Here is a 13,779-nt window from a genome sequence, read left to right on the forward strand (position 1 = left end):
GCTCAGCCGCTGCCAAATTCCAACCTGTCAGACTCACATTTTGCTGTCTTGAAATGCAAATGCTGCAAATTAAAACGACCTGCTTTAGAATCCCAGGGTCACAGTCATCAAATTCCTTTTTTTAGTTTCTAGTTTTTTGTCATTTTGAAACGCAAGATTAAAACCCCCAAACTCCCACAAGCGCGGACTCAAATCTGCTGTTCTAAACAACACAGGACCCGTCCCACTTAGCAGCAGATTAGATAGATCACCCTGTCAGGAAGTCTCCAGGCCTGTAGAACGTACATTCTTCGAAAGTCTTTAAAATATCAATGTGCAATTAGAAGCTCAAAGCTATCCCGCAGCAGAGCTGAATGCATCAACATTCAGGTCGCTAAAAAACCAACACAGAAATAATGAAAAGATACTGCTGACTGAAACAGCCCCTAAGCGAAGAAATCCACTGACATTGCAAGCCTTTCTGTAGTGCTATTTAAATGAGAAAGGAGCACGGAAACCATGCATCTGTATCAATGCAACTGATATTAACCATCGTGCTGGCAGTATGTGCTCTGCATGTGTCACTACTGTAGAATACACTGTGTGCATCTCTTACAGAAAACATACAACTACTATTACAATAGACATATTCGCTTCAGAATAAAGGTACATTCTGCCACACTGTTTCGTTCCCCTGCAGTTGCACAATCATTCAAGTACTCAGCAGTTACAACAAACACTCCTGATCAGCCTGCACCGTGTAACCACTTCCAAGAACAGCCTGCACTTCTGGGTAACAGGCAGCATCTCCACATTTCTTACAGAAACGACTGCAGTGAGAACGTGCAGGAATGTGAGAGTGAGTGTGTTTTTATCTGCGGAGGAGAGACATGAAAATAGCAGGCAAGTCTGTGGAAGTCAAGCCTGGATTAATTTCCTCTGCCTGGCTTTAACTGGACTGTAATTTACCTTGAATAAATCAATGCACTGTAATTACGTTGCATAAATCAACGCACTGTAATTACCTTGAATAAATCAACGCACTGTAATTACCTTGCTGTTTTAATTGTGCAATTACACACTTTACTCATTTGCATGCATCGTCACTGAAAACTCTAGCCAATATTGTGGCTAATGTTTTTGCTGGTGTTGTCCAACGCATTGTCCAACGCATTGTCCAACGCATTGTCCAAAGCGTTGTCCAAACCGTGTGTCTGCACGTCTTTTTCAGTCTGTTATTTATTGCTTCACCTTAAAGGGGAAATAGCCACAGTCTTTTAAAAAACATTTAAAAAACCCTACCTCCTAAATGCATAGCTACTCTCTGAACATTCGTTTTGAATTGGGTGATATCTCAATATGTGTAATCTGCCTCAACACTGTTCATTCACTTCCTGTGCAGCAGGTTTTGTGCTCCCACAGGATCCCAATAGGCTGCAAAAGGGAGTTTTCAGTGGTGTCCCAATACCTGTTGCACAGGGAGTGAATCTACAGCGCGGAGGTTTGTTGCAGCCCTAGTTATTACCCCAGTAGTTTGAATGTCTCCTTCCTGTCATCGGAGTTTATGCCAATGCACCGAGTACAGTAACTGTGGGGTAACGACAGTTAGATACTGCAATGCAGATAAGGATCCTGCATTGGTAAATGGATCAGTATCTGTATTTACAACCTGAACCCGAACGAACAAACAAAGACAGACACAGAAATGCAAACCAAAAACCAGCAAGTGACTGCTTGAAGTAAACATGGCTAGACAGACACAGGAGAGATAACAAAGCCCTGGAAACGTCATTCTTCCTCTTGTTCCTCGTTGGATTCAGACAGGCCCGGACTCTCAGCACCTCATGAATATATGCAATACCTATCTGTCCGCAGGATTCATGCAAACGCAAAATGAATTTTAGAGCACATTGTTCTTTATCTTTAAGTAGATAAGCTGAAAAGCCTTCCCTCCCGGGGAAAAACGAACTCAATCTGTTTAATAATTCACATTAATCTATGCGGAGGCTGGCGCCAAGCGAGAGGGCATTATTGTATTTGTGGCGTTATATTCGCACATCAATTTTTGTTAATACGTTTTGAGCAATGACTGCCAAGATACCACTCTCATTACTAATCAAGGGATTTCCTCAGACCAGAACATTCAATAGGGATTTCTTCCAGAAATGCACACAGTGTGTGTGTTTACTGATTGATTCTGTAATTCAGGTACGGTCTGTGGAGTGCAGAAGGACCATTACACTCATCGCAACCCTTTGCAAGCATTCAATCACTCTGCTGCGAGGCTTGGGGGCCCCAGACATTGAGTGTAAAAAAAACAAGGGGGCCTAAAACACCAGCCTTTCTCCAGTGGAGGCCTTCACTATTCAATTGATCAGTTAGCGAAGTTTCTAATAAAGGGTTAACGAGAACCTTCACAAAGAGTCTTTCTAACCTCCTTCACTGCCTCCTGGGATCCTGGCACACAGATAAACACGATTCTTACATCACTTGCTTGTCAAGCGTGATACTACTCATTAGTGACGCATTCTCTGTAACCTACAGTAATTACAATCAGCAATGTGATTTAATTAGCCTGGGCTGGGCTAGGCCGCACTCACGGATGAAGCACACTCGCTCACACGCACACTCACACACACACCTGACACAAACAAAGGCACTCCCGTGTCAAAACGGGTCATCGCTTTCCCCAGTTAACTTGATGCACTTGATGTTCCAAATAGAATATCATTGAAATCCGGGGTTCTATCAGCGAACGAGAGGGCTAGACCTCACGAACACCCCCACCCCTGACGAACCCCCCGGAGATCACAGCACTGTGCAGGTTATCAAGCGCTCATCCTCCAGTGTGAAATGATTTAATAACTCGCTCACAAACCACACAAGTATTAGTGGGCTCCTTGACATGGCAGCAGGGTCTTAGGTAGGGTTTAGGATTTAGGATTGAGGAATAGGGGACCAGGTCTCTTCTGTTTCGGTTTGGCATTTTTGGCTTAAAACACTTCCCCTTTAGGTGAGCAGCATCCCACAATCATCACTTGAACTCTGTGTGAAGCGCATATTTTAGCTGTCTGTGTGCTCCACTATACCAGTAAGAAGACAAACCAGCTCCCCACCCCACCCCACCCCACCTTGAAATCTGTCATCACGCTGTCAGCCAAATACTCAGGCTTGCTCATCAAGTACAGCAGACTGTAAGATCAGATAGCGGACAGCTCAGAGAGTAAGCAAAACAGATATTAAAAAGAGGGTGTTTCAGTGATATACATCTGTCCTTATCTTAGCACCGTATGTTAACAAATGCTGCCATTCTGGCTTCGGCAATGTGCATTCATCAAGCTTACAGAGAAGGAAGGAAGATAAAAAAAAGGAGGAGAGAAAGACAGAAGGAAAGAAATCTACTGGGATGGTTTAATAAACGCAGCACACATTTTACGCCCTAAAAATGGAGCAGAAGATTCAACGTGGTACCGTTTCTTAGTCAGTCACCATTGCAGAAATGCATTTGTCGGGGTAAAAACTAATGGACAGACATACTGGCCCGGTGTGCGTTGATCAGGACGAAGCCGCAGCAGGGAGTCCACTCTCACTCGTTTCCTAGAAGTCTCCTGCATTAAGGGATTGTTTTTACACATTTCGCACTGGAGCAGAAAGAGGCTCTGGAAATGCAGGGGCCTGATCATCTCCAGTCAGCTGCAGCACCAGTTAGCGATGATCAAACCGCTGGCCTTTTAATGTTTAAAATGACCTTAGAGGGAAGGACTTACTGGGGCATGAAAGAGGCCTGGAGGGACACTAGTTTGAAAAGACTAAAGGGTTTTAGAGAGGAAGCCATTAAAGATACAGGGTGTCTCAGCCGTCAGGCAATCGCAGAATAATATGAATTTAATTTCATACCTGCTTAATGGATCTGAATCCCAAGGCGTTTAACTGCAGGGACCTCTGCGAGACGAACGTAATTCATTTGATCATTACTTTAAATGTAATCACACAGGGGTAAGTCTGTCGAGATATCAGGGTCTATCTTAAGAATCTGTACAGCGGCCGATCTTAATACCCTCGTCTCTTCACAATCTCTGGGAGGAGCGCTTGGTTCAACAGTACCGTCTCACTTCTAAAGGCGTTCACAAATAAATCACATTCAAAAAGAAAAGGCAGCCAATCAAAGAGAGTTTTAAAGAAGAGCATTGACCCGGATTAAAGTTTTGAACTGGTCGAGTCTTGCAGGTTCAGAGCAATTAAAGTGATGGCAACGAAGCCTAAAGCTGCAGCTTCCTTCACTGCGGTATTTCGGTGCTATTTCAGTCCTTGTTTTAACAGGGGCATTGTGCGTGTTTTGCCAATTGTGCGTGTTTATGACTAATCCTTCATTGAGTCTGTTGCTTTTAATTGCAAACTCCCAGCAAATGCAGACCTTATCCAGTAAATCTCCCAGTCTGAAAAGAATGCTGATGATCTCATTAGCTGGATAATTACCAATTATTTCTGATAGCTGGCCATTTTACTGCATCAGTTTACTCTTTGAACACGGGGGGTGAACTCTGCATCACAACTGCTGCTGCAGAGTCACTTCCAATAGGACCTTGGTTGTTTTACTTCTCATCCGAAGGACGGAGCACAAGGAGGTGAAGCGACTCGGGGTCACACACAGTGAGTCAGTGGCTGAGCCGGGATTGAACTGGGAACCACACACACACACATATATACACACAATATTAAAACATTTGTATTCACTCAAAAAGCAACACGAATCCCTCGAAGTCCTGGCAGTATAAAAGCCTGCCAATAGCTGCCTCTCCTACTCCAGCTATATATAGCACTCCTCTCAAACCCAATCTTTATGCAAACGAGGGACGTAAGCAATGCTTTCATATGAATAGAAGTATTAACCTCCTTGAACCCACAAGTTAGGAATTGTTCCAGCTGGAAAGAGCAGACCTTGTGTGCAGATCGGAGCTGTGATTAGGAGCAGAACGTGACATTCTCTCGGGGAAACTGTAATGTAAAGCAGCTGCAATCTGTTCTCCACAAGGACCGGGAGGCCTCGCACATACACAACGACTGACCAGCAATCCAGACATCGAAAGTGTGTGCAGCTATTCAGCAACAATCACAGGGAAGCAGGAGGATCTCAGAGAGGGTGTGAAAAAACTTCAACGAGATGTGTGCACACGCACTAGAACTTACCTGTATTTTGTCATTGAAGCAGCTTTTGTTAGAATACAAATTGCACCAGCTAATGCATCAGGATATGGAGAATCATAAAGTATTATGATCTATCAAGAGCAAGATACGGGCTCACCCCTACCTCCCTGGGGCTGCATGTCTTGTTTTTAGGGGTGTCCTTTTACATTTAGAGTAGGGTAGCTGCTATTGCTGAATATTAACAGCTGAACACAGAGGCTCATCGCAGGAATTCTATATAAAAAGTTTTTTTTTCAAAATATAACCTTCAGCAAACGACCCCCAGCGTACTGTGCTGTAGATTCTCCGTGGGAGCACGTTTTGGAGTAATGGTTGTAATTTGCATCACACTAAAAATGCCTGCTCTAGTCATTCTTTTGCTGGGTTTTCATTCTCAGATTTAATGGTAAAAAAATCAGTAATGAACCTATGAATAAAAGTTGCAATAAATTTCATTATGCTATCAGGGGCTGTCAGGGTTAGTATTTACAAGTCTACTGTACCATAAATCACTTATTGAACAAAGACCTATTAAATCTATCAAAGCAACAACAATCTTCAGAGACTGAGAAATGGCAAGAAGTTTATTAAAATGCAAAGCTCCACTCCTGTGATAGAATTAGAGTGAAACACTTAAATCAGGCTTTACCCAGAATAACCCTTCAGTCAGAATTCCTAACTATAGCGCAGCTTCAGCAGCCCCATCACTTTCATTGAATACAAGCTGTAAACTAGCTAGGGGCTTCACTTTAATAATCATATAAAACAATAAAAAGCAACATGTCTTTCTCTCCAGGGATTCGATGTGAATTCTCTTCAGGACCGCCGCAGTCAGCCCACGCATCCCCACTGTCAATGCAGAACGCTGTAATTGGCTTCCTGAAAGATTTTGACTGGGACTTGGGTTATTAAATAGCGATTAAATGGACTTTCAATAGGAAGCTGAAATCTGATTCCCTCATTATTTCCGTGCAATACATGCAGACAGACATTATGCCATCTCTGTGTTCTGCACAACAATTTGTATTTTGCCTTGTGTAAAAAAAAATAAAAAAATACAAGGAAAATATTATTGGTATATTTATTCATGGGGTATGTTGTTTTTAATGGGGGTCCCGAGATAATGGCTTTTGTTTCTATTTTTATTTTCGGCTGCATGGAAAGAGCCCAGAAGTCACTCCCTTGGTTAAAAAGCGGAGTTTTCTTCTGCACACGCATGCATATGGACTATAGCAGAGTGAACCGACAACAATGAGAAATCGACAGCAAAATCAACATGCATGTGGACTATAGCAGAGTGAACCGACAGCAATGAGAAATCAACAGCAAAATCAACATGCATGTGGACTATAGCAGAGTGAACCGACAGCAATGAGAAATCGACAGCAAAATCAACATGCAGCGGGGCACCCAAATTAGGCATAAAGAGCAACAGGCTCTGAGACACACACACACACACACAAGCACGCACGCACGCACTGAGACACGCACGCGCACACACACACACGCACTGAGACACGCACGCACACACACTGAGACACGCACGCAGGCACACACACACACGCACACACACATCAATTTAAAGCAATGCCTGGGAGCTCTGAGCCACACCTTGGCAAGCATGTGCTAGTCAAGCCGGTGTGTTGTTTGGCACTGTATGGCAGACTGGAAACTTACTGTGAAGTTTTTTTTTTTTGTTTGTTTGGTTTTTTTTGTTAATTCAAATTCTTTTGCAGAACAGAGACGAGGGTACAAAAACAAACATAACTGTTAAAAAGAAGAACACTTTGTATTGTTCAAATCCGCTGCCGTGGGCCACAGCGAATGCGTGCCTCTCCTGTGACGCGACTGAAAGAGTTACCGTTGGGAAGTACGTAAACCGGCCCCTGCTAAATGGAATACTACTTACAAAAGACTGCTTTTATAAACTGCAGCTCTCTGTGTGCTTCACCTGTCTGCCAGAGAGAATTAGCAAGTAGCTTCACGCATCAAAATTCTTCTATATTGCTAGCAAATGGAATTTAAATTGTCACATTTAAATAACACATTTTAGTAACAGCAGGGGATACCAGTACATCAAACCACTAGGCCACGCTGCCTCCCAGTCCATAGGCTCTAACCGCTAGGCCACACTGCCTCCCAGTCCCTGCGCTCTACCATGAGGCCTGGTTACCTCCCTCTCTCCCTCCCAGTCACTCAGCTCTAACCATTGCCTCCCACCTGCCCGTTCCTGTATTATTAATGAAGGGGCGTTCTCTTGAGATTTTGATGGTTTTGTTTTTCAGGTCCGCAGATCACGTCTGCCACTTCTACAATACACAGCCCGCTTCCCTTTGAAAAGCAGCAACAGCCTTTGGAGAGCCGTTATAAAAGTGTTTAGCTGCTGTTATTATTAAACCACCAAACAGGCAGTTATTCCAGGCCCTCAGTGTGCTGTCAATGCTGTAGCGCTGCTGCAGTGGAAGCTAGTTGGGTTGAGTGATTATTGCCGGAGCTGTATACTCACAGACCCCCTGGGTGCTGGTATTAAGGGCAGTGTATAGAGATGAGGAACTGGGAAGGAGGGAAGCAGTGTGGCTTAGAGGTTAGAGCTCAGGTACTGCAAGATATGGAATCAGTGTGACCCAGTGGTTAGAGCTGAGGGACAAGGAGAGAGGGATGGAGGCAGGGTGTCTTAATGGTTAGAGCTGAGAGACCAGGGGAGAGAGAGAGAGAGAGAGAGAGAGAGAGAGAGAGAGAGAGAGAGACTGTGGCTCAGTGGTTAGAGCTGAGAGACCAGGGGAGGGAGGGAGGGAGGGGAGAGAGAGAGAGAGAGAGAGAGAGAGAGAGAGACTGACTGTGGCTCAGTGGTTAGAGCTGAGGGACTGGGAAGGGCAGAGGCAGTGTGGCTCAAAAATAGCTTGTGTATTTTTGTTTCCACAGATTCAGTGCGAGTATCAGTTCTGTCATACAACCACTATCCACATACAACCACAAGGCCTTTTAAACACAAATGTGTTTAAAAGGCACCAAAAGGACACCTTGTTGCACACTGTCTGAACCATATTCCGAGCACAGGAAAAGAGAAACATATCGTACGCAGAAGCCCTGGCAACATATCCAGAGAAGCCTGAATGGACTGGTCACCAACAGGGGCAGATGCTTCTTCACAACGCCTTTGTCCTTCACAAAGCACGAGAGACATTCTGGGGTTTATAATAGCTGGCAAGAACAGATGACGGCTGATACAGTCTTTTAATTTCATTTCAAAGTCTCCAAGCATCTGCAGATCTCGCTCTTTACTTTACACAGGGACTCCCTCTGGTATCACATTTATTGTTTTTTTTTTTAATTTAATCTGCCCATTGATCTCTGTGTGCTGCTGATTAAATTTGAACCGCAGATGTTTTTATGGTGTTGCTTGTACTTTGCAATTGTCTTTTTGTTGTTTTCCAGGACCCCCTTGTAAACCAGGCCTCGGTCTCAATGGGCAAATCTCCTGGTTTAATAAATAAAATAAAAAGTATTTTCACTGCTGGAACGGCTCACACTACAGCACCGCAATCTGATCACGATTGAGGCATTCTTTTGCATCATCACTGTAATCTCAAGAAGCTTTTCCTCGGCTCGGTTTTAAAGATTGCTTTTAACATTAAGAGACGCGGTTGTGCTGTCAACGCGAAATCCCTTTCATCAACACAGAGTCTCCTTTCTCCTGGCGGCTGCACTAACATACTGAGGACCGCAAATAATCTTCATAACTGAACTCTAAGGGTGCAAAGACTTATCATGTAGCGATGAATCACTTGGAACTGAAATGCAGGATTTCTAATGTAAATCAATCAATCACTCAACTAATTCAGAATTGATTCCCATTTTTCTCTCTCTCTCTCTCTCTCTCTCTTGTTGGGTTATTACGTTGGCAATTAACTCATTTTTCATTGCAACCCCCTATAACACCAGGCCAGTACAAGCAATCGCAGTGAAAAGGTGGCCAATGGAAACTGATCAGTTTAGGTGATGGGGATCAGAAGGAACGAACTCAGCAGACAGAGGAGTCGGAAATGCAGCAGTAAATCCAGATATTCACACCGAGGCACCCGGACCTAATCTGCTTGTTTATCTGCTGACTTCACGATGGGTTAATAACACTGAACACAAGTGTATTTGTGCCCCAGATTCCGATCTGAGAGAATTCAAAGGTACTCCAGGGATTCTGTGGATGGAAATACAGACTGTTGCTGCTGCAGTGAACACTGCAAACGCTGTGTAACCTTTCAAATAGTTTCTAAAAGAGCATCAACCCAAACGCAGACAGGCTGCAGATAAAAAAGCTTATTCAGTTGAAGTGCCACAGTCTTTTTCCTTCAGGTGATCTGATAGACACAGCCAAAAAAAGAACAAGAAAAACAATTCCTTCTATGGCACCGATGCAGTTTTTATAGCATTTGTCTTACAGCAGTGCGAAGAACTGGGAAAAGACGCCGTTCTATTTGATCAGATCATTTTACAGCAACTGAAGTATTATATGAAATGTTTCTGCGAGTAATCTTTATGTTATAATTGAGTGATTAAACATACATTATAAATTAGCATATATATATATATAGTATTGTCCTATGCCTGTTAAAGTTATTCAATAGCTATCTTCACCAGGAGTTGCTGTGTTTCTTCAGTACTAACATACATGCAGGAGGTGTAGCCTAGTGGTTGGGGCAGAGGGCTGGGAGCCAGGAGGTTAAGCAGGATTTGAATTCAAAATGTATTACCAAAATGCTAAATATAAACCTTAACATAAATAAATAAACAAAATAAATAAAACATACAATTATAAAATGCATGTACAAATCAACAGCTTAACTAAATAAATAAAATGCCACCACCGCCTTGCGAACCTCTCAGACGAATGCTACTGAAATCCTGGACAGCTGATGGTTGATATTTAGCGACTAACCGCAGTCTGGAAAGGATGGTGGTTTTGCCGTACAGGTTAACTCTATGCACAGGTTGGAGCGATAGTCAGACTCAATACAACACACCCATTATTCAACGGCTGACTTATGCAGCGCGATGAATCCTGCTGAAGGCGATTCGTGCTCTATTCAATGCAAGGTGTGTCATTTTCTGTGTGTTCAATATAGCTGATGTATTCGAAAACAATCCAGATGCGAGTTCTCTAGTTCAGTTTATCTGAACACTGGCGCCAGGTGGAATTAACGTGAAGACTATGCCTGGGTTACAAATCAGTCTCAGATCGCTAGTGAAGCAGACTGGTACCAGTAACGCTTTGCTACTGGGGCCCACTGGCACCCATGGGTGACGTGCCATGGGTGGCGTGCCAGTACAGTACAGGGCCAGTCCACGTAACAATGCTGGCTTCAGCAAAAACGAAACAAACGCACACCGCCTTTAATAAAACATGCAGTTCCAAAGAACCCCCGCTGTCCCTGTGCAGTAAATAAATACCAGCTCATCTCAAAACACACTAACGCAAGACCAACGTGCTTGGATGAAGCTTCCCGCACTGCATGCCATTATACACGCTGTCCTACAACGCAGTGTCCCGGAACACGCGCACTGTAACACCCAGGCACGGCATCAACACGGCAGGGCAGTTTGTTAAATACATCCAGCAGACTTACAAGAAAGCGCGCGGCGTTCTTGTAGCTTCGCTGCGCCCCGCTCCCTGCGCCCTTTCGACAATGCATTCCAACAGTTTGTTCTGCGTTGTGTTGTCAAGTAAGTACGAGGCTCTTCGGCTTCGTATTGCGTGTGGAGACGTGCTTAGAATGGTGTGCTTGGGTATTTATTGCGTATATAACTATTACTCTCTTAAACCCGAGCTCATCATTATTACGCCGTAACGCCTCTTACCTTTTCCGGTAGCTTCTTTAGCCATCCTGGGGTGTATTGGTGCTGCTCCCCTCTTGTCGCCTCTTTTTCTCAGCAGTCTACCTACTGACAGGCTCCAGCTATTATAATTACTGGGAGAGATTACATGTACGGTGCTGTGTGTCTCCTGTTACGAAATGCTGCCCGGCTCGGCTCGGCTCGGCTCGGCGCGGCTCTCGCTGCTACAGAGACTGTGGCTGCAGCAAGCTCCTGCCTCCATGCATTTCAAGGGACGGGTCCTGGGCATGTCTTACCGCTGCTTCACAATTTGACTTGTTTCTGTTTTTCCTCATTGAGCAGCAGGCTCGCTCCCCTCCTTCACAACGTGTGAGTGCCTCTAGCGGCTCTACTGAGCGTAAGGTAGTACAATTATTTATTCATTTAGTATTAGCAGTAGTAGTCGTAGTAGTTTTTTTCCAATATTATTTTTTATTCAAAGCTCTAACAGTTCTCTTCATTTTTCGTGACCTGCCAGACTGTGATCAGGTTGTCGGTGTAGCCAGCAAACAGGGTCTGTCCATCTGCAGACCAGGGCAGGGGAGTGCGCTGTGGGGGCTCAGCTGCGGATCAGCTCCTCAATGGTGATCTTGCCTTCCAAGTCCCAGATCTTGAGTCCAGTAGCAGCACAGAGCCAGTATCTGTTGGGGCTGAAGCACAGCGCGTTGATTGTGTCTCCACCATCAGAAGCGCGCTTTGCCTTCATTCAGGACCCACAGCATTGCCTGCCCATGGCTGTCACCAGAGGCACACGGGGCGCAGTGGGCGCAGTGGTATTAGTAATATCACAGTCTTGACCAAGTTTCCCTTTAATAAGTTGTCTGCGGTATTTTGTTTTCAAAGGGTACAGGTAAGAAAAGAAATCATTGAGGAAGCAAGCTCAAACACAAGGCAGAACTTTATAGAAATATATTGTAAAAAAAAAAAAAAAAAAAAAAAAAAGGTCAATATTTCTATTGATTTATTTTGTAAATGCGTTGTGTAAACTTGGAAAAAAAATATTTTTAAATCAACGCGCATATTGTACAAGCCCATTTAAAATGTTGTATAATAATAATAATAATAATAATAATAATAATAATAATAATAATAATAATAATAATCACATTAAACAAAAACACTCCACCTAATAAAATCAATGCAAGACAAGCTGCTGTGTTCTTTTCTCATAGGCCGTCACTTTGAATATGATTTATTCAATTCAAGCAGTTCGTACCTAATATACAGTGGTACTGTACTATCGCCCTACCCACCTTCCGATATAACTCGTGAATGTGATGAAAGTGAATGGACTTTTCATTATAATTTTTTTTTTCACTTCAATGCAACAGGAGCTATCTGGGTTGGGCGCGCTTGCTTCTGCTTGACCACACTGGCTCGGTTCGCTTAATTTGATATCTGTAATTATATATCATGTTAAAACCCCATCCACAAAGGGCAGTAGGCTAGCCTGTGGTCGTTGTGTTGCACTCATCTGCTAACCTGATAGTCCCCCCGCACCTCCGCGGCTGAGTGGCTCAGATGTGTAGGGTCCCTCCCGCCTCCACTGGTCTGCGCTCGCGTCTCTCATACTGCTGCGGACCACACATGTTTTAGATTAGCCAATTAAGGAAATTAAGGAACCAATTAAGGAAATCGCCCAGCATTTATATTAAATACTGCTTTTGATAATAGACATTAGTTACAGTGTAATCGATCGTGGTATAGCGGAATGAGCTGAGAGGGGGGGGAGGAAGGACTCACAGTGTGTCCTAGTGGTTAGAGCTGAGAGACTGGGAGGAGGGAAGCACTGTGACCTAGTGATTAGAGGCGAGTGTGAGGGAAGAAATGCGAGGGATGCAGCTGACCTTGTGTTTTAGAGCAGCTACAGAATTAATAACAGTTTAACATAACTGCATGTCAGCTGTATAGATGCATTGCGGTTTATAGCTTAAAATATTCAAGTAATCCCAGTATGTACCGTTCTGGATGAATCACTGCCTACCACCAGATACTGCTTAAATATTCTATGAGCAACAGTGAGCGATCTCCGACAATATCTAAAGCGACGTCATTTAGATAATAAATTCTGTCTCTGAACGCCAGCACGCAGGGAATAGAGATCATCGTTAAGGTGGGTTTGTGCTGTATCGCTCTCCCTGCTCACTTTACTCGTTCTCATGCCTTCTCTCTGTATGCATCGCTCCCGTGCTGCTAACACGTTGATAAGGAGTGACCCTGCTCAGCGGCTCCTTGGCTGTCGCGCTTCACTCGCCCTCATGTACTGGAGGGGGAACAGCACCAACGTGTTGCATGCACGGAATCTTTAAAATACTGAGAGAAAAAAATAACACCAACACGTATTTTAAATAACCTATTCTCACAGACACCCAGGTCCACTGCTGCCACTTTTATAACTGCAATTGGGACTACTGAAAGCGGGCTGAAATCAGTCCTATTCGTGTCCATCGGCAGCAGATGGAGAACAGCGGGTTGCGAGGACGCGAAAAGGGTTTGTTCAATAAACCGTAGGGCTTTTCATGAATTATAGCATCAGGGATTACTACTGGCCCAGGTACACACTGGCCCACTCCTATGGGATGATTGTGCTTCATAACGTCCCATTGAATCGACTGATTCTAATCAGATCAGCTGATCTCTGTACATGGGGGAAGAAACGGGCAAAACCCGTTGAGGGATGCGTTGAGGGATGCGCGGCACTGTGAAGTTAGAGAGCAAAAGGTGAGCAGATAGGGTTGGTTTAAAACA

The 13,779-nt window shown here is 44.0% G+C and overlaps 1 protein-coding gene and 1 pseudogene across 1 annotated transcript in view; both read right to left on the minus strand.

Moving 5' to 3' along the window:
* The window catches only part of LOC117963370 (membrane-associated phosphatidylinositol transfer protein 3-like), a 45,616-nt gene extending 34,307 nt beyond the window's left edge, over positions 1 to 11,309 (minus strand). The window contains exon 1 of the mRNA XM_058997923.1: positions 11,017 to 11,309. Coding sequence (XP_058853906.1) covers positions 11,017 to 11,041 — 25 coding nt within the window. The 5' untranslated portion in view covers positions 11,042 to 11,309. The remainder of the gene's footprint in view (positions 1 to 11,016) is intronic.
* Positions 11,310 to 11,458: 149 nt separating this feature from the next.
* LOC131700492 (small ribosomal subunit protein RACK1-like) lies at positions 11,459 to 11,852 on the minus strand (annotated as a pseudogene).
* Between the last annotated feature and the right edge of the window lie 1,927 nt (positions 11,853 to 13,779).

This window comes from Acipenser ruthenus, chromosome 24 (genome assembly GCF_902713425.1).
Source record: "Acipenser ruthenus chromosome 24, fAciRut3.2 maternal haplotype, whole genome shotgun sequence".
NCBI lineage: Eukaryota > Metazoa > Chordata > Actinopteri > Acipenseriformes > Acipenseridae > Acipenser > Acipenser ruthenus.